The sequence below is a fragment of the Jaculus jaculus genome, chromosome 12 (assembly GCF_020740685.1).
Source record: "Jaculus jaculus isolate mJacJac1 chromosome 12, mJacJac1.mat.Y.cur, whole genome shotgun sequence".
In the NCBI taxonomy this organism is placed as follows: Eukaryota; Metazoa; Chordata; class Mammalia; order Rodentia; family Dipodidae; genus Jaculus; species Jaculus jaculus.
The window spans coordinates 107,688,712-107,716,224 of NC_059113.1; the positions used below are offsets into that span (position 1 = coordinate 107,688,712).

At 45.0% G+C, this 27,513-nt stretch overlaps 1 protein-coding gene across 1 annotated transcript; it reads left to right on the forward strand.

Annotated features, from left to right (window-relative positions):
- The first annotated feature begins 1,459 nt into the window (after positions 1 to 1,459).
- On the forward strand, positions 1,460 to 26,518 carry Tm4sf4 (transmembrane 4 L six family member 4). Its single transcript, XM_004655902.2, has 5 exons — positions 1,460 to 1,730; positions 2,515 to 2,604; positions 11,389 to 11,525; positions 17,224 to 17,413; positions 26,326 to 26,518. Exons 1-5 carry the CDS (start codon positions 1,557 to 1,559, stop codon positions 26,341 to 26,343), a joined length of 609 nt encoding a protein of 202 aa, XP_004655959.1. The 5' UTR covers positions 1,460 to 1,556; the 3' UTR covers positions 26,344 to 26,518.
- Positions 26,519 to 27,513: the final 995 nt, after the last annotated feature.

A 27,513-nucleotide genomic window follows, 5' to 3' on the forward strand; every position in this document is an offset into this window, starting at 1 on the left:
TCCAGATTAGGCATTCTACTTCCTGCCTGAAGGTCTGAAAGCACAATTAATATTTAGACAGTTAATGAGTTAGTCACCATTCAAATGCAGGGAGTCTGCGGTCGTCAGAGCATTCCAGAAGGATGACTGTCTATCAGGATCTCCTCATTACATGGGAAATAAAATGTTACTCATGTAACACATCCTAAAAATCCTGCAAGAAGACTGAAGTGTAGTACACAATCTCACTTTGACTTATTCACTCAAAGAGCTTCCTATTCCTGGGGCTGGAGAGATGGCTTAGCAATTAAGCTGTTTGCTTGCAAAGCCAAAGGATACCGGTTGGACTCTCCAGGACCCATATAAGCCAAATGCACAAGGGGGCTCATGCACCTGTATGTAGTTCGTTTGCAGTGGCTGGACGCCCAGCGTGCCCATTCTCTTTCTCTCTCAAATAAATAAATCAAATATTTTTTAAAAAAGAGGTTCCTATTCCTGTATGAAGAAGTAGCTAAACACATTTATGAGAAAAATAGTTTTTGCTAATCCCACGACATGTTGGGAGGAACATGGAACTTAATTACTTAATTAGCAAGTAAAGAAATAAAGAAAATGGGCTGGAGAGATGGTTTTGGGGTTTAGGCACTTGCCTGCTAAGCATAAGGATCCAAGTTCTATTCTCCAGGTCCCACATAAGCCAGATGCACATGGTGGTGCAAGCATCTGGAGTTCGTTTGCAGTGGCTGGAGGCCCTGGCACACCCATTCTCTCTTTCTCTCTGTCGACTCTCACTCTCTCTCTCTCTCCCCCTCTGTGTCACTAATAAATAAAATAAAAATAAATCATTTAAAAAAAATAGAAACATTGCTTAATTAACAAGTAAAGAAACAGGCAATACAAAGAAGTTATTCTGATTTTCTCCTTTAAAAAGCAAAATCTCAGGCCTGAACTTAACAATATCCAATTAGACCAAATCACTTTCATACGGAAGAAAACAGAAGCCTTTCTGGATAACCCTGCATTCCAAGCTTTCAGCAGAAAAGTCCAAAGATGCTCACGGCTGGCCATTAAGTCCTTGGGAGACATGGCATTAATTAGCGTGTTATTCAATTATAAGAGTGATTTATGAAGAGCCTGGGGGGATTTTTCTTTATTTGAGCATGGGCATTGTCATATTAAAAGGGCAATGGTTCTAAATGCTGCTTGTCCCAGCCTTCCTTTCGATCGCAAGGACGTATCTGCCTGCTGGTGGATTATTAACAGAGGTTATTGGTCTCCATGGCAAAACAATTGAACGAGTGCACTGAATGTAATCTCATTTATGGGATGCAAAAAAAAAAAAAAAAAGACTTCAGGTCAAGGAGGATATATAAGTGCTCATCACCATCAAGGGGTTGCTATCATTGGGAGCCAAACCAGCTGCAAGGATACAATTCGAAGAGATCTGCTTCCTGGTCACAAAATTCTTACTGAACTGGGGAAGGCCACTGGGTCGCTCTGCCAAAAAGCCCTGAAGAGACCTGTGAAAGGGGTGGTGAGGCGCATTTGATCTCTGGGCTTCCCCGTGTCACCCCAGCATGTGCACCGGGAGCTGTGCCAAGTGCCTGGGGGGCACCCTCATTCCCCTGGCTGTGTTTGGCTTCCTGGCCAACGTCCTGCTCTTCTTCCCCGGAGGAAAGGTGATCAGTAACAACGACAACCTTTCGGCAGAGGTCTGGTATTTCGGAGGAATTATAGGAAGCGGGGTCTTGGTGAGTAAGGAAACCTGAAAATCCCCCTAAAGGACACTCTCCTGGGCCTCTCCTTTTCAAACCGGTACCCAGTGAACAGGGGCTGTTTACAAGCTCACACAGCCCGAGCTTTGCTTGATGGCGATTAGAGCCTCCATGTAACTCCTCTTTCTGCTCCTTGACAAGGACACAGTTTACTAATTTATCCCCAAGTTTGGGCTAGCAATTTCCATGGGACACTTATCTCCCATGAACCAAACTGAAGGTCATGTGAATACTTTATTCCAACAAAACACTGCCTATAAGAATTTTTTTTTTTTAGAAAAACAATGTTTTATGACAAGTGGATTGAATTGAATCCAAGAGATGCAGCTGCCAATGGCGCCCTGCCCCACAGGTGCCCAGGACGTCTTCCTCTTGTTCCTAAGCGAGTTGGGATCCTCTGGGTCTGCAGTCGGGGAGGGGGCTCACTATGCATGGCAACGGCCTACTCCACCATCCACATGGAAAGTGAGGGGTGCCACACCTTGAAATCCTCTTTGCTGTGGTTGACCTGCCAGGCCGAATGGAACCTTGATGGTCCATAGCTTGAGTCTACCCCGTGGGCCATATGACGTTCCGGTGGTTTTGGTTTTTTTGGGTTTCTTTGAGGTAGGGTCTCAGTGCAGCCCAGGCTGACCTGGAGCGCACAGCGATCCTCCTAGTTCTTGGATTAATAGTTCTAGGCACCCCCCCGGCCCCCGGCCCCCGGCCCCGAGCCGAGGGCTGCGCCGGCCAGAGCCCCTGAGCGCCTGTCCCCCGGCAGATGATCTTCCCTGCGCTCGTGTTCTTGGGCCTGAAGAACAACGACTGCTGCGGCTGCTGCGGGAACGAGGGCTGCGGGAAGCGGTTCGCGGTGAGTCACCCAGGGGCCGGGATCGCGTCACGGTGCACCGTCCGCTGGCGCTGGACCCTGGGGGTGGGGGCCAGGAGTGACCGGCCAGGCTCTGATTAAGTTCTTCCTGCTAGTACAAGAATAGATGTATCAAATCCCGGAGTCCTCGTATTTAAAGCCACAAATACCATTTTAGGCTTTCTAAGAGGGAGGAGAGGGATGGCTGAGCTGGAGAACTGGAGGAGTGCCACGCAAAGAATGCACTCTTGGAAGGCAAAGGTGGGGCGGTGGCCTCCCCTTTGCCACTGAGAAGCCGCGCGACCTTGGGATAGCATAAAAGACGGTCACTTCCCCTCCCACTGGGTCACTGCATCTTTACCCAAGCGGGGCTCCCCTCCCTGGGAGGCCTGTCACCTCCCACTGTCACCCAGCTTCTGCCCCAGGACTTTGTCTTTCTCTGGTTTTGTGTGGCCCTCGGTCATCTTCGGTCATCAGGATTCCAGGGGGACAAGCTGGCAGGCAGGGTCAGGTTCCAGTCCTGCAGGCGGGCCTCTGCCCTGCCGCCTTCACTGATGCGCGAGCTGAGGAAGTTGGGCGGGCGGGGACTGCTCTGGGACCCCCGAGACCTGGTGGTGCGCGCGCGCAGGCAGCCGGGAATGTTGTTCTTTTTCACGTCTTTAGATTCTGTCAAAGGGAAAAAAGTCTTTTCATGGGAATAAGACTGTTATTCCTTTTAAAAACATATTTTATTATTTATTTATTTGAGAGAGAGAAAGAGACAGGGGGACAGGGGGAGAGAGAGAATGGGCATGCCAGGGCCTTCAGCCACTGCAAACAATCTCCAGACACATGTGCCACCTTGTGCATCTGGCTTATGTGGGTCCTGGGGAATCGAACCGAGGTCCTTTGGCTTTGCAGGCAAACGCCTTAACCGCTAAGCCATCTCTCCAGCCCAAGACTGTTATTGCTAACCCTTCAATATCTCCCAAGAAAGAACAAGTCCGAGGCTCCAGGAGAACAAGCAGTATTACATTTTTAAAAACTTGGTGCACTTGCTAATGATTCTATTTTTTCCTTCAAGATGATTAGGTAAAAGAATAACAGTTTGCTTAGAAAATACTAAGCACTTGGTATATTGGTGCAGCAAAAAAAAAAAAAAAATGAGGAAGGGGCTGAAGAGATTGCTCAGTGGTTAAGGCGTTTGCCTACAAAGCCCAATGACAGGGTTTGACTCCTCGGAACACTCATAAAGCCAGATGCACATAATGGCACATGTATCTGGTGTTTGTCTGCAGTGGCTAGAGGCTCTGGGGCACCCTTCCTCTCCCTCCCCCCCCTCCCCTTGCAGGTAAATAAATAAATAAAATATAAAAAAGAGGGAGGTGGAACTGGCACCCCTAAGCTATAAAATGAGTAGAAGTACCCCTGCTTTATCCACCCAGGGCTCAGTTTCCCATCAAGAAGACTCCTGAATCCTCACAGGGAACTCTATGCCCTCACTTTCACTTCCTAAAGCCCTAGCTACCTGTTCTGAAACGGAGCCATACTAATTTTTTTTCTCAACATTATTTCCCAAGCTATTTAAACAACAATTATTTATTAGGCACATATGAAGGGCTGAGGTTGGTATACTGTGTCTATATTACAGTTTTCAATATGAGATCACATCTTCCAAAGAATTTTCACCTTCAAAACATCATTATGAGTACCAAATAGCATTGGCAGTTGTTATTTTCTTAAAACATTTTATTTATTTATTTGAGAGGGAGAGAGAGGCAGATAAAGAGAGAAAATGGGGAGCCGGGCGTGGTGGCACACACCTTTAATCCCAGCACTTGGGAGGCAGAGGTAGGAGGATTGCTGTGAGTTCAAGGCCACCCTGAGACTCCATAGTGAATTCCAGGTCAGCCTGGTCTAGAGTGAGACCCTACCTCGAAAAACCAAAAAAAAAAAAAAAAAAAAGAGAGAGAGAGAGAGAGAGTGAGAGAGAGAAAATGGGCATGCCAGAGCCTCTAGCCACTACAAATGAACTCCAGACACATGTGCCACCTTCTGCATCTGGCTTAATGTGGGTACTGGGAAATTGAACATGGGTCCTTTGGCTTTGCAGGCAAGCACCTTAACCAATAAGCCATCTCTCCAGCCTGACAGTTGTTATTTTGACATTTAAAATTTTGACATTTACAATGGGTATAAGAAATAGTCATAATTTATCTGATATAACCATATATGTTTTATATATTACTAAATATTTTCATATGATTAATTATAAAAGAAAAATATGTAACTCATTTCCTGTTGGAATATAATCCCATTATAACTTGTGAATTTGGGGAGGATAAGTTAGAGGTGACAGGTTGAAAAAAATTAACAATTGAGGAATTTAGATGGAAAAAAAAAACCCCATATCTTAGAAATCTAGGTGGCTCAGTTAAAGGCACTTGCTTTGCAAGTTTGCTGACTGGAGTGAGTTCTCTGTGCAGAGTCCCAGCACCCAGCACCCATGTAAAGACAGTCGCAGAAGTGGCTTGTGCATCTGTAATCCCAAAGCACCTATGAAAAGGGGAGGGGTCAGGAGAATCCCACTAGCCTGGCCTTCCCTTGGCAAAACAACAAGAGGGAGCCTGTCTCAAACAAGATGGAAAGAGAGGACCAACGCCCATGCACACGACCCCATTACGGTCCTCACTGAGGTCAGTACACACGCCGCGCACACAGCTAAACAAAGGAAATCTATCCTCATCACTGACGTTGAGTAGAACTGGCCGTTCCACTCTGTTAAGGTCACTGGGCCTCCTCCAAGGCACAGTTGCTAGTTCAAGACCCCTGCTTTATATACTGTGCTTCCTTCTGCTCAGAGGTCAGGAATACCAAGTGAAGGTATTGATAAACAATTTTTTCAGACTCAAAGGAAAGAGCTATGTAGTGATTTAAACCCTATAATGTCGAAGATCTGTCTGTTAAGGCTCAGGGCACTTGCCCACTGATGCTTTAGGGGAATCCTACCCAAAGGTATCTCTGGGGTTCTGAGAGCCCCGCCAGTTGAGAGACCCATGCGGCCAGCACAGAGGAGGCCGGGGCAGCGGGAGTAGCCTTCCGCTTAATTCTGTTATCTCAAGCCCCTCCTCCGTATACACCCCCCCCCTTTGTTGTTTTTCTAGAACATTCCCCAGATGTCAAATGTACCATTCTCTTCCTGCTGTAATAAAACCAGGAGTTAGAAGATAAGAGAAGCAGGATGTGGTGGCTGTGGAGATAAAGTAAAACAGGAAGTGGGAAACAACTTCAAGATCATCTAATTCTTAGTTTCATAGTGAACCTGAGAAAATGGAGATGGAACTTGCTGGGTTCTGTCTCCTCTCAGGCCTCCCTCACTTCCCTCAGGCCTCTTTCTCCTCTTTTCCCTCGGGCTTCCCTCTCCCTTCTCTCCCCTCTCTCCTCTCTCCCCCTCAGACCTCCCTCCCTCTCTCTCTCTCTCTCTCCCCTCAGGCCTCTCTCTCTCCCCTCAGACCTCTCTCTCTTCTCTCACTAAGAATCAAACTCAGACCTCCTGCATCCTAGGCAAGTCTTCTGCCAATTGAACTGCATCCTGCATCCAACTGAAGCCAGCCAGGAAGCGTAAAAGTGAGGTGGCTTTCAGGGTGATCTTTGAAAACCCTGGCTCAGGTCACAACCTCTTCCTCCCATGCCTGAGACTCACGGATTCCCTCCTAGCTGCTTGTCTGCTCAGTGCCTCCTGCCTTCTCTCCAATTCTTTCAAAAAGTTCATCTCAGCTGGATGTGGCAGCCCACGCCTTTAATCCCAGCACTCGGGAGGCAGAGGTAGGAGGATCACCATGAGTTTGAGGCCACCCTGAGACTACAGAGTGAATTCCAAGTCATCCTGGGCTAGACTGAGACCCTGCCTTGAAACAAACAAAAAAGTTATCTCTCAGCGTTCAGAGGGCCAATTAATTTTATCAACTCATTCATATTAAAGCATGTGCTTTAACGAGGGCCTTTTCCAGACCTTGGACTTGACTCAGAGTTGTGTGTCTCTAATAATGGGACGGAAAGATTGATAAAGGAGGTATTTGGAGGCATTTCAGCATCCTTAAGCCACAACAGGTAAACAAATCCCTACACCCTCACCCTTGGCAGGCTGGCATCGTGGTCATAAAGCAGTCTGGGTGCTGGTGACTCAGCACTTCTTCCCGTGCCCAGCTCACCGGTGCCCCCTAGAGACAGCTCCGGGGTGAGCAGCATGGGGCGCCCTCTTGCAGAGGCCCAAGGTCAAACTCTGTCTAGCTGGGCTCCTTCCCTGGCAGCCAGTTTGAAGGAAATTTGAGAAGGCAACCCTTCTGCAGGACACACTGCCTCGGAGTAAGAAATCAGAGTGCAGAGCTGTACTTCTCCTCCATAGAACTCCCTCGGAGTAAGAAATCAGAGTGCAGAGCTGTACTTCTCCTCCATAGAACTCCCTCGGAGTAAGAAATCAGAGTGCAGAGCTGTACTTCTCCTCCATAGAACTCCCCTGTGCCGCCGGCTCGGGAGGAGACTCCCTGGGAGAATGCTCAGCTAGCATGAGCCCTGGGTTCAATACCCAGCACCACCGAAAATGAAGACAAACAGTAAAACCCCCTGCTGTAAAACGGGTTGTAGGGCCTGGAGAGATGGCTAAGGCACTTGCCTGTGAAGCCTAAAGACCCAGGTTTGATTCCCCAGTACCCATGTAAGCCAGATGCCCGGCACTTGAGTCTGGAGTTTGTTTGAAGTGGCTAGAGGCCCTGGCATGCCCATTCTCTCTGTCTCTCTTCTCACTCTGTCTCTGTCTCTGTCTCTCTGTCTCTCTGTCTGTGTGTGTGTGTGTGTGTGTGCAAATATAAATAAATAAATAAATAAATAGGCTATGGTATTTCCAGGAGGGTGTTACGAAAGTTGGGGGAGGGCGTGGCAAGCATAGTGTGTCACCTAAGTGCCTGGGATCAGAAGGTCACATAGGTCCTGGATAAATACCTCTTCAAAGAATGAAGCAAGCTTGGGCTGGAGGGATGGCTTAGCGGTTAAGGCACTTTCCTGCAAAACCAAAGGACCCCAGGTTCGATTCTCCAGGACCCACATAAGCCAGATGTACAAAGTGGTAATGCATCTGGAGTTCGTTTGCAGTGGCTGTATGCCCTGGAGTGCCCATTCTCTCTCCCACTCTCTCTGCCTCTTTCTCTCTCTCTCTCTCTCAAATAAATAATTTTTTTTTCAAAAGAAATGAAGTGATGAATCTCAGGAAGGATTTGGGGGGATTTCCACTCTTAAACCTCACAATAATCTTTGGATTAAGTAATAAGCTTCTCATTTTATAAATGAGGAAACTGAGGCATCCACAAGTTAAGTTCCTGATTGTAACCCCCAACACACGTGCCTTTCTCAAGCCTTGCCAAGGCAGGAAATGCGCAATAATATTGTTTTTAAGAGAAAAAGATCGGGACTTGTTGGCGCACTATAAGCTCAGCACTCAGGAGGCTGAGGCAGGAGGATCATGAGTTCTGGTCCAGCCTAGGCTACACAGGGAGACCTTAGAGGGAGAAACAAAACTGAATTCAAGTAGCCTCCATAGGCCTCTTAGAATATTTGCCAAATAAGACTATCCATGAGAAGGGGGGGGGGGAAACCACCAACAGTTTCCACCTCAAAGGGCATAAGAGATGGTTTACTCTGGTGCCAAACGTGGGTGGCCGTGGCCCAGAAAACACAAATTCATGTTTTCCCCAAATACCATGTTCCAACCTGGTAAAGGTTGCATGAAACAGAACGAAATAAAGTCATAGCCTGGGCACTGTTCAGATCCATTGGTGGAAATCTCGACTCGGGTCTCACCTGCTCCCTGCTGGCAGTGTTAGCGCTGGGGTTTGTAGAAGTTGTTACTCGGCTCCTACGTTCCGAAAGCATTTGCTTAATAGTCACAGGAGGTTGGGTCACACAGAGGCACGTGATAATGGCCCTTATGGGCTGAGAGCCCAGGATCATTTGCCCGTGGACCTGAAACATTCCAAACGCTGCACAATCTTGGAACTTCGAGTCAGTCAGCCTTAAAGGATGCTTGACCTCGGTGCGGCTCCGGGGAGGTGTCCTCATGTGCTCTTTGTCACGGCCCAACTCGGAAACGACCTGGTCCCCAGGCCACTCACTTTTCCTTCCCTTCCCAACTCTCCATTTACTCTGGCAAATAGTAACAGGTAGGCGGCCAGAGACACACTGCGAGCAATTACCAAGCTGGGTCCTGGTGCCACCAGACCCTCACAGAAAGGTCTCAAAGGTGGGAGAAGGTGACTTCAATGGCATGTGACCTCAGGGCTTTCGTGTCCTCTGTTTCAAGGGAAGCGTTTATCATAGACTGCAAATGCATTTCTTTTTTTTTCTTTTTTCTTTTTTTTTTTTTTTTTGGTTTTTTTGAGGTAGGATCTCACTCTAGCCCAGGCTGACCTGGAGTTCACTATGGAGTCTCAGGGTGGCCTCGAACTCACAGTGATTCTCCTACCTCTGCCTCCCAAGTGCTGGGATTAAAGGCGTGCGCCACCATGCCCGGCGCAAATGCATTTCTTTAGCAGTGTGAATGAAAGAAGGTGTTTGCTGAGCCACCATGAGAGAATTAGCCTACTTGCCTTTATTTTTCTTCTCCCCAGAGTTTTGCATTTTTGTATGGATGAAAAGAAAGAAAGAATGTGTAAGGCTACAAAAAAGAGAGATAACAACATAGCAGGACAATATATAGCATACTAATTTACTAACTGTAGCTTAATACCATGAAAACTTCCCAAGGATAAAAGAGACTTCTGGTGTCTTAGCAGATAAGTACTAGACATGATTTAGAAGCCCACTCCCACTCTAACTCAGGGGACTGTCTGGGGTTTTTGTTTATTTGTTGTTGTTCTTTGTATGGTTTTCCAAGGTAGGGTCTTGCTCTAGCCCAGGCTGGTCTGGAATTCACTATGTAGTCACAGGCTGGCCTCAGACTTACAGTGGTCCCCCTAACTTGGCCTCCCAAGTACTGGGATTAAAGGTGTGCTGGGCCACCACACCCAGCCAGTATCTGATGTTTTAAAGGTGTTACTTGTCACTACCCAGCAGTTTTGCATGCATTGTCAACTCTGTGACACTGGTAATTATCCCTGGACCTTATATGCAGGAGAAAGAATGAGACAAGTGAGATGTTGTCATTAATTTCTCAAGGTCATGGAGGAAGATCCAGTAAGTACTTAGATCCAGATCTGTCTACTTACAAACTCGTGCCCTTGATTGTGACACACTATTGTCATTGTTATTGACTGTTTCTTCACTTCACAAGGTAAAGCACAGGGTGGAGACACAAATGGAAAGAAAGAGCTGGAGAGATGGCTTAGCCGTTAAGCGTTTGCCTGTGAAGCCCCATTTCGAGGCTCGATTCCCCAGGACCCATGTTAGCCAGATGCACAAGGTGGCGCATGTATCTGGAATTCGTTTGCAATGGCTGGAAGCCCTGATGCGCCCATTCTCTCTCTATCTCTGCCTCTTTCTTTCTCTCTCTCTCTCAAATAAATAAATAAAATATTTTTTAAAATAGAAAGAAGTTCCCATTCTGGACTCTAAGATCTGGCAGGCAGCTCTGTCCCCACAGTGGTCTCCTCCCAGAACTGTCCCAGGTCCTCTGCCCACTCCCTTTAAGTAATACCCACCCTGCCCTAACATACTCAAGTGACCTCAGTCATCTTCCTCTTAACATAAGAAGTTTTGCATCAACAATTCTATAATACATCCATCATGATTCAGGGCTGGAGAGATGGCTTAGCAGTTAGGGCGCTTGCCTGTGAAGCCTAAGGATCCAGGTACAATTACCCAGGACCCACATAAGCCAGATGCACAAGGTGGCACATGCATCTGGAGTTTGTTTCTAGTGGCTGGAGGTCCTGGTGCGCCTATTCTCTCTCTTTCTATTTCTATCTCAAATAAATAAATAAAATAATCATAATTCATGCTGGTTGAAACACTGATGATATCCCACACTAATGAATTTTGTCCGATACTTCTCTATGTGAAGTTACTTAAAGCAACATGATATAAAATATAACTTTATTTATGTGAATCAGTTGAGGGTATTTGTTTCATCTACTTTTTAAATTTGCTAATTCTTTTTAAATTTTTATTTAATTATTTATTTTAAATCTTTTAAAAATGTTTTATTTTTATTTATTTATTTGACAGAGAGAGAGGGAGGGAGAGAGAGAAAGAGAGAATCTGCACACCAGGGCCTCCAGCCACTGCAAAGGAACTCCAGATGCTTGCGCATCTATGAATGAGTGTCAGATATTGGAATGGGGGCTGGAGAGATGGCTTAGTGGTTAAGGTGCTTGCCTGTAAAACCTAAGGACCCAGGTTCAACTCCCCAGAACCCGTGTAAGCCAAATGCACAAGGTGGCAGGTACACACATATGGAGTTCTGTTTACAGCCGCTAGAGGTCCTTGGTGCCCATTCATTCTCTCTCTCTCTAATAAATAATAAAAAAAAAAAAATTAAAAAGAGTTTGTTTGCAGTGGCTGGAGCCCTGACAGTCCCATTCTCTCTATATCTGTCACTTTCTCTCTAACTCCCCCCCCCCGCCTCTCTCTCAAATAAATAAATATAAATAAAACATTTAAAATATATATTGGAAAGGAGTGAAAAAGAACACGCTCCATAATACTTCATTCTGGAAGGCTCCACCCACCATAGCTGGTCCCCATCGCCTCCTGGGGTCGCCAAGCTCATCTCCGAGCTGCTCAGATCACCCAGGAGCCCTGCTGCGTGGTCTCTTTCAGATGTTCACCTCTACGATATTCGCTGTGATCGGATTCCTGGGCGCTGCGTATTCCTTCGTCATCTCAGCCGTCTCCATCAACAAGGGTCCGAAGTGTCTCACGGGCAATAACACATGGGATTACCCCTTCCACAACGGGTAAGGCTCCGCCCGCAATCGCCCCTGGACCACCACCCTGGGCATGGGTAGGTCTTCAAGGTGCCCTCTGAGATTTCCCAAGTTGCCATGCAAAATGTACGCCTCTTCCCTGCGATAGACTTGAGCGCTGTTTTCCTCAGAAGTATTTGTTGGTGCGAGCGCTGAGGGCGCATGAGGCCTGTATGTGTCGTGAGAACAGTGTTAGAGAAGCGTCTTAGAAGAGCAAACGAAACCTGGCACTTGAGACACTCCCTGCTCACTTGCTTTGAAGTAGAACCTTCTAGATGGAGCCCCCAGCTGTGACCCTGAGCTGCTGAACAGGAAGCAGCTTGGGCAGGGTGCAGGGCAGGGCGCAGGACACAGGGCGCAGGACACAGGGCGCAGGGTTCAGGGCGCAGGGCGCAGGGCGCAGGGCGCAGGATGCAGGCTGGGGCTGTGTGCATCGCAGAGGAAGCGCGAGCCCTTGCCAGCGCAGGAGGGAAGGAGCCACGCCCCGGGGTCAGGCTGTCACCCTCCCGCTCCCCGGACAAAGTTCAGCATGGGGAGGGCACTTCTGTATGGGTGGCTGGGACCCCCAAGACCCACAACGAAATACGATTAAATAATCTGCCTAGAGTCTCAGTTAAAGATATTTTCATTCGTAGGGCTGGAGGGATGGCTTAGCGGTTACGGCGTTTGCCTGCAAAGCCAAAGGACCTAAGTTCGATTCCCCAGGACCCACGTTAGCCAGATACACAAGGGGGCACATACATCTAGAGTTCGTTTGCAGTGGCTGGAGGCCCTGGTGTGCCCATTCTCTCTCTCTCTTTTTCTCCATCAGATAAATAAATAAAAATAAAAGTACATATTTTCATTCGTAGGAGGAACGCTGTGAGTTCAAGGCCAGCCTGAGACTATAGAGTAAATTCCAGGTCAGCCTGTACTAGAGACAGACTGTACCTTGAAAAACAAAAACAAAATAAAACCACATATATATATATATATATATATATATATATATATATACACACACACACACACACTCTCATATATATATATATATATATATATATATATATATATATATATATATATACACACACACACACACATACATACATACATATTCATTTGTAAGACCTAGACAAGTTATTGTCAAGGAATGCCACAAAGTGCATGTTCCCAAGGAGTGAGAACTCATAGACAGGCCAACTTATGATCCAGTCACAATGCTGCCACATGCCAGCAGTGTGACCTTGGGCCATCCCCTCATCCCTCAGGCCCTCCTCTGTGGCAGGCATGATGGTGCGATCTACTCAGGCTTCTGGGAGATGAAAGTAATGTGATATACACAAAGCACTTTGCACATTCTGGCCACATACTTGATAAATATTTGGCCTTCTTTATTTTATGAGTGCTTGGAAGGGGATGCATTATTATACATTAGGACTATCAAAAATGTTATAATTTTCTTTTTTTTCTTTGCTTTTTTTTTGTGTGTGTTTTCAAGGTAAGGTCTTGCTCTAGCTCAGGCTGACCTGGAATTAGTCTCAGGCTGGCCACAAACTTGCAGCGATCCTCCCACCTCAGCCTCCCAAGTGCTGGGATTAAAGGCGTGCACCACCATGCCTAGAAAAAATATTGCTTTTTTAAAAATTTTAATTTTTTTTTTAATTTTTAAAGAGAGAAAGAGAATTGCCAGGGCCTCAGCCACCGCAGTCAAACTCCAGGCAGTTGTACCACCTCGTGGAGACTGCGACCTTGCGCTTGCCTCATTTTTGTGCACCTGGCTAATGTGGGATCTGGAGAGTCAAACATGAGTCCTTAGGCTTTCCAGGAAAACACTTTAACCGCTAAACCATCTCTCCATCCCAAAAATGTTTTTTGTTTTTTTTTTTTGATAATGTCAATCCTTCCAGTGAAGTTTTGTTGAGATAAATCTTGCATCCTACAGATAAACTTTGATGGACCATTATAGATAAATTGTGTAAATTTCATAAATAATCATACTTGAAATATACTAAAGGTACATAACTACTCAGATTTTGTGTAATTGGTTAAAATGCTAGCTTTGGAGTGCGGCTGACATAAGTGAAATCCATGCACTTCTGTTTATTAGCTCCAATTTCCTTGTTTATTCATTTGTTTGTCTCAAGGCAGGATCACACTCTAGTCAAGCCTAGCCTGGCACTCGTTCTGTGGTCCAGGCTGGCCTCAAACTCATGGCAATCCTCCAAGCACAAGGTTAAATGTGTGGACTACAATGTCTGGCCTTCAACTTCTCTTTTAAAAAATTATTTAAGCCGGGCGTGGTGGCGCACGCCTTTAATCCCAGCACTCGGGGGGCAGAGGTAGGAGGATCGCCATGAGTTCAAGGCCACCCTGAGACTACAGAGTTAATTCCAGGTCAGCCTGGACCAGAGTGAGACCCTACCTCGAAAAACCAAAAAAAAAAAAAAAAAAAAATTATTTATTTATTTATTAGAAAGAGAGAAAATGGGTGCACCAGGGCATCCAGCCACTGCAAATGAACTCCAGATGCATGTACTGCCGTATACATCTGGCTTATGTGGGTACTGGGGAATCAAATCGGGGTCCTTAGGCTTCGCAGGCAAGCACCTTAACTGCTAGCATCTGTCCAGCCCTCAACTTCTTTTTAAACATATTCTTCTTGGCGACCGGACAGATGGCTCAGCAGTTAACGTCACTCGCTATAAAGCCTGATGGTCTGGGTTCCGTTCCCCAATACCCGCCTAAAGCCAGATGCGCAAGGTGGCGCATGCATCTACAGCTCATTTACAGAGGCAGGGAACCCTGGCATGCCCATTCTCATTCTCTTTCCCACTCTCATGAGAGAGAAAGAGAGGGAGAAAAAGAATTGGAGAACCAGGCGGCTTCCTGCCTCTGCAAACTCCAGACACATGTGCCACTTTGTGCATCTGGCTTTCCATGGCCCCTGAAGAACCCAACTAGGACTCTGAGGGCTGAGCCATCTCCCCAGTCCAAACGTCAACTTCTTAATCTGCAAATTGGGTATTTACTCCTTCTACGTAGACCTGAAGGTAGCCTCATGCCAGGCGCAAGGGCTGCACAGGGCGAGGGCCTGCGGAGTAACAAGCAGCGGCTGCACTTAGCAAACGATTCCTGCGCTGGATCTGACGGAGCAGGGCTGGGAACTCGTGGGTGTATGGTTGGGACAGGAGGCCCGCGGGTGGGCAGTGAGAGCCCAGGCTGCAGGGAGGGAAAGCCAGCAGGCGGCGGAGCTCGGGAGAGCGCAGGCCCTGTCTAGGAGCAGCAGTAGCCTGTCCTGAGGACGGGCCACCGCACCAGCCCCGCGCAGCCCGCGGACCTCTGCTCCTTTGCTCACGCTTTCTGGGGAGCACTTCTCCCTGCTCCCGAGTTAACGAGGCGCCTCCAGCTTCGTCCTTGTGGGCGCTTCTGCACGCCGGTGGAGCGGTTCCCAGGGGCCCGGCGCTCTCTGCCACGCCGCAGGCGGGACGTGGTCAGTTACTGGTCAGTTACCAGGGCCTTGCGCCCCCTCAGCCTGCGATTGGGCAGTGGGGCTCAGCAATCAACCTGCACATGCACACGGGCCCTCCGAGGCTCTGGGAACCTGAGAGCTCCGAGGGGAGGGGGCCTGGGGAGACGGTTTGTGAGGGGTGGGACAGCAGCCTGAGCAGGAAGGACTGTTCGGCAGGCACCCAGTTGCCACCCCGAGCGCTTCCCCGTCCAACCACCAGGTGGCGCTGCACCCACCGCTACACACAAACCCTCCGGAAAAGGGACCGCCAAATTTCATCACAGCGCCTTAGCATCTTTTCTTTAAGTCCTGGGTTTCACCCCCGGTATTCTCTCTCTCTCTCTCTCTCTCTCTCTCTCTCTCTCTCTCTCTCTCTCTCTCTCTCTCTCTCTCTCTCTCTCTCTCTCTCTCCTCTCTCCCTCCCTCCCTCCCCCCCCTCTCTCTCTGCAAGCCGATGGTCCCTTCCCTTATTCCTCTTGCTCTACACAACCTCAGAGCATCTTCTACCATCTTGAAGAATTTCCAAAATCTTAATTTGGAAGGTATTTAAATGAAAGTATAGTCTACTGGTGGGCCCAAGAACTGCTAGGAAGCAGAGGTCGTCCGAAAGGTCTAAGAACATGAAGCTGAGGTGCTAAGAGTGGAAGGTACGTATAGGAAGAGGGCGAGCCCACACTTCGGCTCTGAGAGCCTGAGAAGGAAAGGGGGCAGCCCGCAAGCCCCGCCCACCGCTGTCTCACTGCACTCTCCTCCTAACACAGCATTTTCTCCTTCAAGGAGCAGTGCCTTTCCGCTGCAATGAACTCTCTCTGCACAGATAAGATGAAGTCTAAATGCTACAGTCTCTCTTGGTTTAGTTCATATAAAATATACAATGAAAGACAACCAAATATTTGTCTCGCTTTTTTTTTTTTCCAGGTAGGGTCTCATTGTAGCCCAGGCTGACCTGGAATTCACTCTGTAGTGTCAGGGTGGCCTCGAACTCACGGTGATCCTCCTACCTTTGCCTCCCAAGTGCTAGGATTAAAGGTGTGTTCCATCATGCCCTGCTATTTCTTTCATTGATTCATACATACATACATATATATATATATATATATATATATATATATATGTATGTGTGTGTGTATATGGATATGGATATATATATATATATATATATATATGTAAAAGAATATTAACTAAGTCTTTCCTTATGTGGAATTCCTGTATTTTAATAAAAATATATTTGAGTCAAATTCATAATTTCAAGATTTAAGTTTTTTAAATTTTATTTATTAGATACAGAGAAAGGGAGTGAGAAAGAGATAGAGCGAATGGGCATGCCAGGGCCTCTAGCCACTGCAAACGAACTCCAGATGCATGCACCACCTTGTGCATCTGGCTTATGTGGGACCTGGAGAGTTGAACCTGTGTCCTTAGACTTCTCAGGCAAGCACCTTAACTGCTAAGCCATCTCTCCAGCCCTAAACATTTTAAATTTGTTTATTTGCAAGGATAGCAAGAGAGAACATATTTTATTAGTATTTAAAATTTTTTTTTAGTTTTTCCAAGATAGGGTCTCACTCTAGCACAGGCGGACCTGGAACTCATTCTGTAGTCCCAGGCTGGCCTCAAATTCACAGCCATACAGAGGCCTCACAAATGCTGGGATTAAAGGTGTGTGCCACCATGTCCAGGAAGAACATAATTTTAAGATACTTTTGTAATCCTGGGAATCAAACCCAGGGCCTTACACTGCTAGACACTGAGTATAGTACTACTGAACTGTATCCCCAGGACCTGAAAACCACAACTGGATTCAAGTAAGTCTTATTTATTTTTGGTTTTGATGGGCTGGAAGCACCTGACCTGCCGCAGCCTCCCAAGTGCTTTAGGCTCCTCCTACGACCTGTCCTATGACATGACCTCATTTTACATGGCTTCCTATGGCTACTGAACTTGACAGATAGCTTGTCACAAGTAGAAGTGGTGGCACGCACCTTTAATCCCAGCACTCGGGAGGCAGGATTGCCGTGAGTTTGAGGCCACCCTGAGACTACATAGTGAATTCCAGGTCCGCCTGGGCCAGAGTGAAACCCTACCTTGAAAACAAACAAACAAACAAAAACTTGTTACAGTGACAGCTTGTTATGGTGACCTTTGGGTCTAGGGAGCTGTTTCAGATGTCTTCTTCCTGCCCACCCGGCCCATGCGCAGGGACTACCTCAGTGACCAAGCCTTGTGGAACAAGTGTCAAGAGCCCGCTGACGTGGTTCCCTGGAACCTGACCCTCTTCTCGATCCTGCTGGTGGTTGGAGGGATACAGATGGTTCTCTGCGCCATCCAGGTGATCAACGGTCTCCTGGGGACCCTGTGTGGAGACTGCCAGTGCTGTGGCTGCTGTGGGGTGAGTGGCACCTCTGTTGTTTCTTCTCAGAACGAAGGTGGCCAGCTCAGGCCACCAGCGCCAGTGGGATGAGGCAAGGGGAGGCTGGCTCCTGCAGAGAAGCTGGGCCACCGGGGGTCCTGGCACTCCATCCACCAGCTCACAGAAACATTATTACACATGTAACATGCCCAGGCTGGGGCTGACCACACTCACCGACCTCGCATCCAGCTGGCCATCGTCTTGGAGAAAGGGACTCTACTTATCTACCTATGAAAACTTATAATGGGGGCTGGAGAAATGTCTTAGTGGTTAAGGCGCTTGCCTGCGAAGCCTATGGACTCATGTTCGACTCTCCAGGTCCCACATAAACCAGACACACAGTGACACAATTTCACAAGATCGCACATGCACACAAGGCATCTGGAGTTCAATTGCAGTGGCTGGAGGTCCTGGCATGCCAATTCTGTCCTTTCTCTTAAAAAAAAAAAAAAAAGGCAGTCTGTTGGACTTGCCTCAGAAAAGAAAAAGTAAAAGAAAATTTACCATAGGAGCACATTACTAACTACATTATTATTATTATTATTATTATTATTATTATTATTATTAGATAAATCATCTGGAATAGAATGTTCTCACTACTTCCAGTGAACAGAATAAACCTCTACTTTGATACAATTTCTGACACAGAAAAGAGAAATCTTATATAAGAAGAGAAAAAATAAAATCACTCAAAATTTAGTCTCTACCAGCATAAAATATTAGCAAAATATAAAAAATAAAAACAAACATGTAATAGCAAGACATCTGGCTATTATACCTAATAACCAATCAAAACCAAACAATTAGATACATATGCACACACTGACTATACAGTGTAATCAGATGTATGAATAAAAAGTAATCATTTTAAGCTGGACATAGTGGTGCACTCCTTTAGTCCCAGCACTCGGGAGGCAGAGGTAGGAGGATTACTGTGAGTTCGAGGCCACCCTGAGACTGCACAGTGAATTCCAGGTCAGCATGGGCTAGAATGAGACCCTACCTCAAAAAAACAAACAAACAAACAAAACAATCATTTTATTTCCATTTTGAATAAGCGTTATATGTATGCAACTCCATCTGTGTGTATATACACATGCACAAAATATGTAAAGACAGCCCTTCCTTGTCTTCTAGCTAACTAATTTCCTCCAGCCCCCACACTGTATAAAAAAATTTCTTTGAAAAAAATTATTTATTTGTGAGGAGAGAGAGAGAGAAAGAAAGGTGTGACAGGGCCTCTTACCTCTACAAATTCTAGATGCGTGTGCCTCTTTGTGCATTTAGCTTTATGAAGGTACTGGGGAATTGAACCTGGGCTGGCTGACTTGGCAAGCAAGTGACTTTAAACCTTAGGTAATCTGTCCAAAGCATAATTTTTTATTTTGAGGTAGTGTCTCACTAGCCAAGGTTGCACTGTAAGTACTGTGTAGTCTCAGGGTGGCCTTGAACTCATGGTGATCCTGTTTCTGCCTTTCAAGTCCTGGGATTAAAGGCATGTGCCGCCATGCCCAGTCATAATTTCTTACATATTATCCCAATATCACCATATCTTTCTATTGTTTTATTGATAAGAAGGTTGCACTCTTAAGTCCCTCCCCAATTCTGCTAAGTGTCTTCTTCAGTGGAGTTATTGGTATTCTTGTGAGGTCTCAGTCAGTCTCTACCGAGGGGGAAGGAGGGGGGAGACCCAGGGCCTCCGGCTGTTCCCCCCGCTGTGAGGCTCTTACAGTCTTTCGGCCCCTCTCCCACAGTGTTCCCTGAGCCTTGGTGGGCGCACGAGGGATCTGATTTAGAGTGGCTTTCTTTGTAGACTTTTGGATCTCTGTTTTGATGAGGTTCCAGGGACCACACTGTCGCTCTCTCCCTGGAGCTGGTTTTCAGGCCACCTGTGAGGGCAGAGTTATGGCACTGCCTCCTCTGTAGTGACTTCTGGTCCCTGGCAGATGAGGTGGAGGTGACCACCTCATGGCAGACAGTTGGCTCTCTGTTCTTGGTTTGGCTTTTGTTGTTGTTGTTGGGTTTGTTTGTTTTGTTTTGTTTTTGTTTTTCAAGATAGTGTCTTGCTCCAGCCCAGGCTGACCTGGAATACACTATGGAATCTCAGGGTGGCCTTGAACTCACAACAATCCTCCTTCTTCTGCCTCCCGAGTGCTGGGATTAAAGGCATGTGCCACCACGCTAGGTGGTTCTCTCTTCTTCTTTTTTTTTTTTTAATTTTTTTGTTTATTTTTATTTATTTATTTGAGAGCGATAGACATAGAGAGAAAGAGGCAGATAGAGAGAGAGAATGGGCACGCCAGGGCCTCCAGCCACTGCAAATGATCTCCAGATGTGTGCGCCCCCTTGTGCATCTGGCTAACATGGGTCTTGGGGAATTGAGCCTCGAACCAGGGTCCTTAGGCTTCACAGGCAAGGGCTTAAGCACCAAGCCATCTCTCCAGCCCTGGTTCTCTCTTCTTGATGTGCTCATGTATCCTGGTTCTTCCTAGTATTCTTCACCATCTATAAAATAGAACCAATTCTGTCCCCTGCAAGCACCCTATTCACCATATCTCAAAAGAATATTCTTTAACTGCATGCAGAATGGATGGCAGAGTGAATTCCAGGTCAGCCTGGGCGTTGGCTGTGTAGCTCAGTGGTAAAGCACTGGCTTAGACTGGGGCCCATCACTAGCACGTGCAAAATAACCAGCAACAACAAAAAAGCTTCTGAGGTGGTTATTTGAAAAGAACAAAGATACAAATATGTGAATAATTTATGATTACAAAAATAAGAAAAAAGTAAAACATTATGAATAGAAAAAAACCTGAAGAAATCCAACCAAAATGTTGTTACAGTCATTTCTGAGTTTGAAGATTGGCTTTTCTCCTACTTCTACAAAAAAATAAGCAGATATTTTTGTTTTGTTTTGTTTACTTTTTAATTTATTTTTTATTGACAAGTTCCATGATTGTAGACAAATGACCCATGGTAATCCCCTCCCTCCCTCCACTTTCCCTTTTGAAACTCCATTCTCCATCATACCCCCTCCCCCTCTTAATCAATGTCTCTTTCATTTTTATGTCATGATCTTTTCCCCTTATTATGAAGGTCTTGTGTAGGTAATGTCAGGGACTGTGAGGTCATGGATTTCCAGGCTATTTTGTGTCTGGAGGAGCATGTTGTAAGGAGTCTTACCCTTCCTTTGGCTCTTACATTCTTTCCACCATTTCTTCCACAATGGATCCTGAGCCTTGGAAGGTGTGATAGAGATATTTCAGTGCTGAACACTCCTCTGTCACTTCTTCTCAGCACCATGGTGCCTTGTGAGTCATCCTAAGGTCATTACCATCTGAAAAGAGAAGCTTTTCTAACCAAAAGTGAGAGTAGCATTAATATATAGGTATGAACATTAACAGAAGTGCTCACCAGGTAGTTTGGTGGGCATAGTATACACATTTAGCCAGACACCAGCAAATGTTACACCCCTAGGGCTCATGACTACTCCTCTTTTAAGCTTTCAGTATCAGGGATGTATTCCCTCTCATAGAGCGGGCCTCCAGTCCAATTAGAGCGCAGTTGGTTTCCACCATGACAGACGTGTCACTATTGCACCCGTTGGCTCATTTGGCCTGGCTGGCCAAATATAAGGCTTGCAGTGTCCACTGTTGAGTATCTTCACTGGTGATTTCTCTTTCTCCCATTGAACTGCATGCAGAATGGCTTCTTCCAGCTTTCTGTGAGCTGGCCTACATGGAGGAGGTTTTCAGCTCAGCTCCAGTAGGATTTCTCAGTGACCTTGCAGCCCAAGTACATGGAGGCTTCAGCAATAGAGTCTTACCATCTATTCCTGGTGGGAAACCAAGAGCTTTGGTAATGGCCTGTAATGGTTTGGAGTCATCCAGGGACTCCCTGGCCAACAACTCACTGGAAGGTATCCCATCCCTGGCACTGAAAATTTTCTAGTAACAATCTATGGCTCCTGAGTGTTCATTGTACACAAAAAGTAGGTTTCCATATAACTTATTTATACCATCTTAGTTTTGATTAGTCCTTCCTCCACATTTCCTTTATTCAATTTCTTTCCCTGAGCTCACTTAGGCCTTTTCACCCCCATTAATCTGTTCTTCTACTCACATATATACAATACCTAAGTCCACTCCCTCTCATTCCATTCCCTTTATATCTCCTTTCTAGCTTACTGTCTCTGCTACTGAGTTTAATTCTTACTCACATAGAAGTCCAATCATTTGTAGGTAGGATCCACATATGAGAAAGACCATGTGATGTTTGGCTTTCTGGGACTAAGTTACCTCACTAAGTATAATCCTTTCCAGGTCCATCAATTTTCCTACAAATTTTATAACTTCATTTTTCTTTACTTCTGAGTAGAACTCCATTTTGTAAATGTGCCACATCTTCATTATCCACTCATTAGTTGAGGGACGTCTAGGCTGGTTCCATTTCCCAGCTATTGTGAATAGAGTGGCAATAAACATGGTTGAGCAAATATCTCTACAGTAGTGAAATGAGTCCTTAGGTTATACACCTAGGAGTGCTACAGCTGGGTCATATGGTAGATCTATTTTCAGCTGTCTCAGGAACCTCCACACTGATTTCCACATGGCTGGACCAGATTTTATTCCCACCAACAGTGTAGAAGTGTTCCTTTTTTTTTTTTTATCCACATCCTCGCCAGCATTGATGGTCGTTTGTTTTCATGATGGTAGCCAATCTGACAGGAGTGAGATGGAATCTCAGCATAGTTTTAATCTGCATTTCCTTGATGACTAGGGATGTAGAACTTTTTTTTTTTTTTAGATGTTTATATGCCATCTGTACTTCTTCTTTTGAGAACTCTATTTCGTTCCATAGCCCATTTTTTTATTTGGGTTGTTTGATTTCTTTTAATTTAGTTTTTTGAGTTCTTTGTATATTTTGGATATTAATCCTCTATCAGATGTATAGCTGGCAAAGACTTTCTTCCATTCTGGGGACTGCCTCTTTGCTGTATTAAGTGTCCTTTAATGTACAAAAGTTTTGTAATTTCATGAGTTCACAGCAGTTAATCTGTGGTTTTACTGCCTGAGCAACTGGGGTTATATTTAGAAAATCTTTGCCAAGACCAGTATGTTGAAGGATTTTCCATACTTTTTTCTCTAGCACTTTAAGAGTTTTAGCTCTGATATTAAGGTCTTTGATCCATTTGGACTAATTGTTGTGCATGGAGAGAGATAAGGATCTATTTTCATCTTTCTACAGATACATATCCAGTTTTGCCAGCCCCATTTGCTGAAGAGGCTGTCTTTCCTCCAATAAGTATTTTTGGCATTTCTGTCAAAGATCAGGTGGCTGTAGCTACCTGGACTTACATCTGGGTCCTCTATTCTATCCCATTGATCTACATATCTGTTTTTGTGCCAGTACCATGCTATTTTTGTTACTATGGCTCTGTAATATAGGTTAAAATCAGGTATGGTAGCCAGACGTGGTGGCACATGCCTTTAATCACAGCATTCAAGAGGCAGAGGTAGAGGATTGCCTTGAGTTCGAGGGCACCCTGAGACACCATAGTGAATTCCAGGTCAGCTTGAACTAGAATGAGACCCTACTTCAAAAACAAAACAAAGCAAAACAAAACAAAACAAAAAAATCAGGTATGGTGATATCACCAGCCTTATTTTTGTTGCTCAAAATTATTTTAGATATTCAAAGCTTTTTTGTACTTTCAAAAGAACTTTTGGTTTGTTTTTTCTACTTCTGTGAAGAATGCCATTGAAATTTTGATGGGGATTGCATTAAATGTGCAGATTGCTTTTGATAAGATTGCCATTTTCACAATATTCATTCTTCCAATCCAAGAACAAGGCATATCTTTCCATTTCCTACTGATTCTGTAATTTCTTGCTTGAGTGTTTTAAAGTTTTCATTGTAGATATCATTCACTTCCTTGGTTAGGTTTATTCCAAGGTACTCTATTTATTTATTTTTTGAGGCAATTGTGAATGGGAGTGGTTCTCTGATTTCATCCTCTGTGTGTTTGTTGTTAGCATATAGGAAGGCTACTGATTTCTGTGTCTTTATTTTGTATCCTGCTACATGGCTATAGGTGTTTATCAGTTCTAACAGTTTGCTGGTAGAGTCTTTAGGGTCCTTTATGTATAGAATCATGTCATCTGCAAATAATGATTACTTTATCTCTTCCTTTCCAATTTATATCCCTTTAATGTGTGTCTCTTGCCTTATTGTTATGGCTAAGACTTCCAGTACTATATTAAATAAAAGTGGGGACAGTAGACACCCTTATCTTGTTCCTGATTTTAGTGGAAAAGCTTGCAATTTTTCCCCATTTAGTAATATGGTGGCTGTAAGCTTGTCATAAATAGCCTTTATTATATTGAGATATGTTCCTTCTATTCCCAGTCTCTGTAGGACTTTTATCATGAAGGGATGTTGGATTTTGTCAATTGCTTTTTCTGCATCTAACCAGATTTTCATGTGATTTTTGTCCTTCAGTCCATTTATATAGTGAATTACATTTATTGATTTGCATATGTTGAACCATCCCTGCATCTCTGGGATAAAGCCTCCTTGGTCTGGGTAGATGATCTTCTTGATCTATTCTTGTATTCTGTTTGCCAATATTTTGTTGAGAATTTTTGCATCTATGTTCTTGAGGGAGATTGGTTTGTAATTTTCTTTTTTTGTTCTGTCTTTGTCTGGTTTTGGTATCAGGGTGATGCTGGCTTCATAGAAGGCATTTGGTAGGATTCCTTCCTTTTCTATTTTATGGAAAAGTTTGGGAAGCAGTGGTGTTTATTCTTCCCTGAAGGTCTGGTAAAATTGACCAATGAATGCATCTAGACCTGGACTTTTTTTAGTTGGGAGATTTTTGGATCTCCATACTTGTTATAGGTCTATTTAAGTGGTTAATCTCATCTTGATTTAATTTTGGTAGGTCATACAAATAAAGGAAATCATCCATTTCTTTAAGATTTCCTCTTTGACTTCTTTTGGCATATTTATAATCATTCTTTTAAAATATTTCTCAGGCATTTCCTCTAAATTAGTCTCACTGGAAGTCATTTCTGATGGATTTATACTTTTGTGGATTTATATTGTCTTGATTTTTTGTTTGTTGTATTATAATGTAGAGATTTTTGCATCTTGGATTAATTTAATCCTTGGGTTTTCTCATTAGCTGCAATATTATTGGATGTATCAATCAATCTTATGTTATATATCTTCAGGGCAGGAGCTTAAGGTGCTGGGTGTGGCTCTTAAGACTCTCAGAGTATCTACAAAAGTGACCCTTGGTGTTGGGTTTGCCTGCTATGCGAGAATTCTAGTAGGCTGGGTAGAACAAAATACAGGCAAATTCTGAAATTTAACTAAACAATGTACACATTCAGTGAAAACCAGCACAGAGTCTTTATGCAAGAGTAGGTATTATGACCAGATCCTCTAACAAAGTCACAGTCCCTAAGGATGTGTGTTGCCCCACACCCTTAATCCTGTCAACTGTGAGGCTGAGATTTTTGGTCTGTAGAGGATTCCAAGGTCAGCTTGTGGCTGAGTGAGACTCTGCCCAGTGAACAACAGAAGAGGAGACAAAGGCACTATAAATCAAGAAGCAACAAGTGCAAGTCCAAATGTAGCTTAAGAATGGCAGATGTGACCACCCATCAGATTTAACACCTACTTTCCCCTGACATGGAAGGTGCAATTAGCACTTCCGATGCAAGCCTATTAACCAGGCTTTTTTGGTGGGTACTGACCTGGTGTCATCCCAGTTACCTTTGGGGATGGCTTTTGTCTCAGCTATGCTGCGCGCCCGCTTGGGCCCCTCTGGGTGCGCTGTGGGCTCAGGTAGGCTGGGCGGGTGGGTGGGTCGCCGCTCCGATCGCCTGTGCGGCGCGCTGTGTAGGTGAGCTCCTTCCCCAGGTGTCTGGTGCTTGCTGGCGCTTGTGCAGGTGGTGAGGAGAGGAGAGGCTGTGGATGGTGGCTGAAGTTCTCCCACTGGTCCTCGCAATCCTCTTCCTCACGAGCCATTCCATTGGCCCCTGCCGTCCTTCCTTCATCTTTCTTGAGTTGGCAGGAGGCCCTTGGGAGTGGAAGGTCTCCTCACCAGGCTTTTTCTGCACCTCAGGCCGAGCCTGGCGGCTGTGGCTGTGCAGACCTGGTGCCCTGCCTGCTGGAGCCGCTTCTGCCAGCTTCCGTGGGCTCTAGACCCTCTGGATCTCTCCTCCTTCTCTGCTGCAGTTGATGATTTCTTATACACCTCAATTTTTAGTAGAAGAGTGTATTGTGCTGGTTTTTTTCTTTTTCTCCCCTAGGCTGCTTTGACGTGGTTCCCACGCTGCTCTCTTAATTGGAAGTCCAGATATTATTTTTTAAAGTACAAACTATAAATAAATTTTCCCCAAATCATAGTAAAATTAATGTATTACCAAAAATTTGTACTTCTGGCCTGGAGAGATGGCTTGGTGATTAAGTCAGTTTCCTGCAAAGCCTAACGACCCAGGTTTGATTCTCCAGTATCCACATAAAGCCGGATGCACAAAGTAACACATGCATCTGGAGTCCTTTGACATCGGCTAGAGGCCCTGACATGTCCATTCTCTCTCCCTCTCAGTATGGGGGATGGTAGCACACACACTCCTTTATTCTTAGCACTCAGGAGACAAAGGTAGGAAGATCACTGTGAGTTCAAGGCCAGCCTGAGACTACATAGTGAATTCCAGGTCAGCCTGGGCTGGAGTGAGATCCTACTTCAAAAAAATAAAAACAAAGACGAGAGAGAGAGAGAGACAGAGAGAGACAGAGAGAGAAAAGAAAAGAAAGGAAAGAAAAGAAAAGAAAAGAAAAAGAAAGGAAATCATAATCAAATTTCTTTTTCTGACCTCCAGGGAGATGGACCTGTCTAACCTGCAACGCTGATCTAATTTATGCGCTCAGCATATGGGCAGCCTTGCCCGTGACCCCGCCTTGCCCACTGGGGTCACCCATTCCTGGATGCTTCCTCACCCTCACCGACAAGGCTTGAGGAAAGTAGAAAAATCCTTTCCTCTTTCCAGACAGCTTGGCTCAAGTTTGAGTTTTATTATTTTCAAATAAAACAAATAGGGCGGCAATGAATTTGATGTGTAAATCCTTCCAATTCGGTTCACTCTAAAATGCAAGAACACATGCAAAGAAAATTTTTCATGATTTTCCCTTAAAGCATAAAATGAGTAAAGTCACCTGTCCCACAGCTCTGCTTCTTTGTAGAGAGAGATGTTCCCATCTTTGGAAATGTAATAAAAATAAGAAACCAGTTTTACCAAGATTTGTGGGTAAAGGGAAGAATGGTTGTCATAAATAACTTGTATGTGATGCTTGTTTTTGCTAGCTTATCTCTGCTACTCCAGACGTGTTTTATGAGCCTGCCATCATTTGCCAGGGCTCCCTCGTGCATTTCCAATTGAATTCAGAGGGACAGTCATAAAGAGTATTGTGTGTTTGGGGGAGGAAAGAGGAAAACATTGAATAAGTCATGCCTACTCAACCTCTTTTAAAAACTTTATGTTTTTTTCTTAGATTTTTTTGCTTCTTTTATTTTTATTTTTAAAGAAGAGACTTGCTATGTACCCTAAGCTGCCCTTTCTGTAAACATCTGAGTGCTTGGATTAAAGGCATGCATCACAACCCCTGACCAAAGGCTTTTTTTTTTTTTTTTTTGATCCATCAAAAAGAAAAAAAAAACAGTTTAAAAATTTGATTTGGATAATAATCATTCAGCTATTTGCCAGGATTAAGAGGATAAGTAATATTAATTCCATGTGTGACACTAGACATTAACTTTTGATTTTAGAGTCAAACACTGAAACAAAGTCAAATCCCTTTAGGTTCAAGCTTCAACTCAACAACGTAGCAGCTTTAGGGCTCTTGGGAAGTTGACTTTCTAAGTCTCAGTTTCCCCATCTGTGAAAGAACGATTGAAAGGCATTCATCTGGGAAACTTTGAAGTCACTCTATACTAAACAAAAGCCTTATGAACAGTGCGGGGGGCCTCGAGTTCCTGGGCGGAGACTCGCCTGCGTGCGTGTCAGGCACGC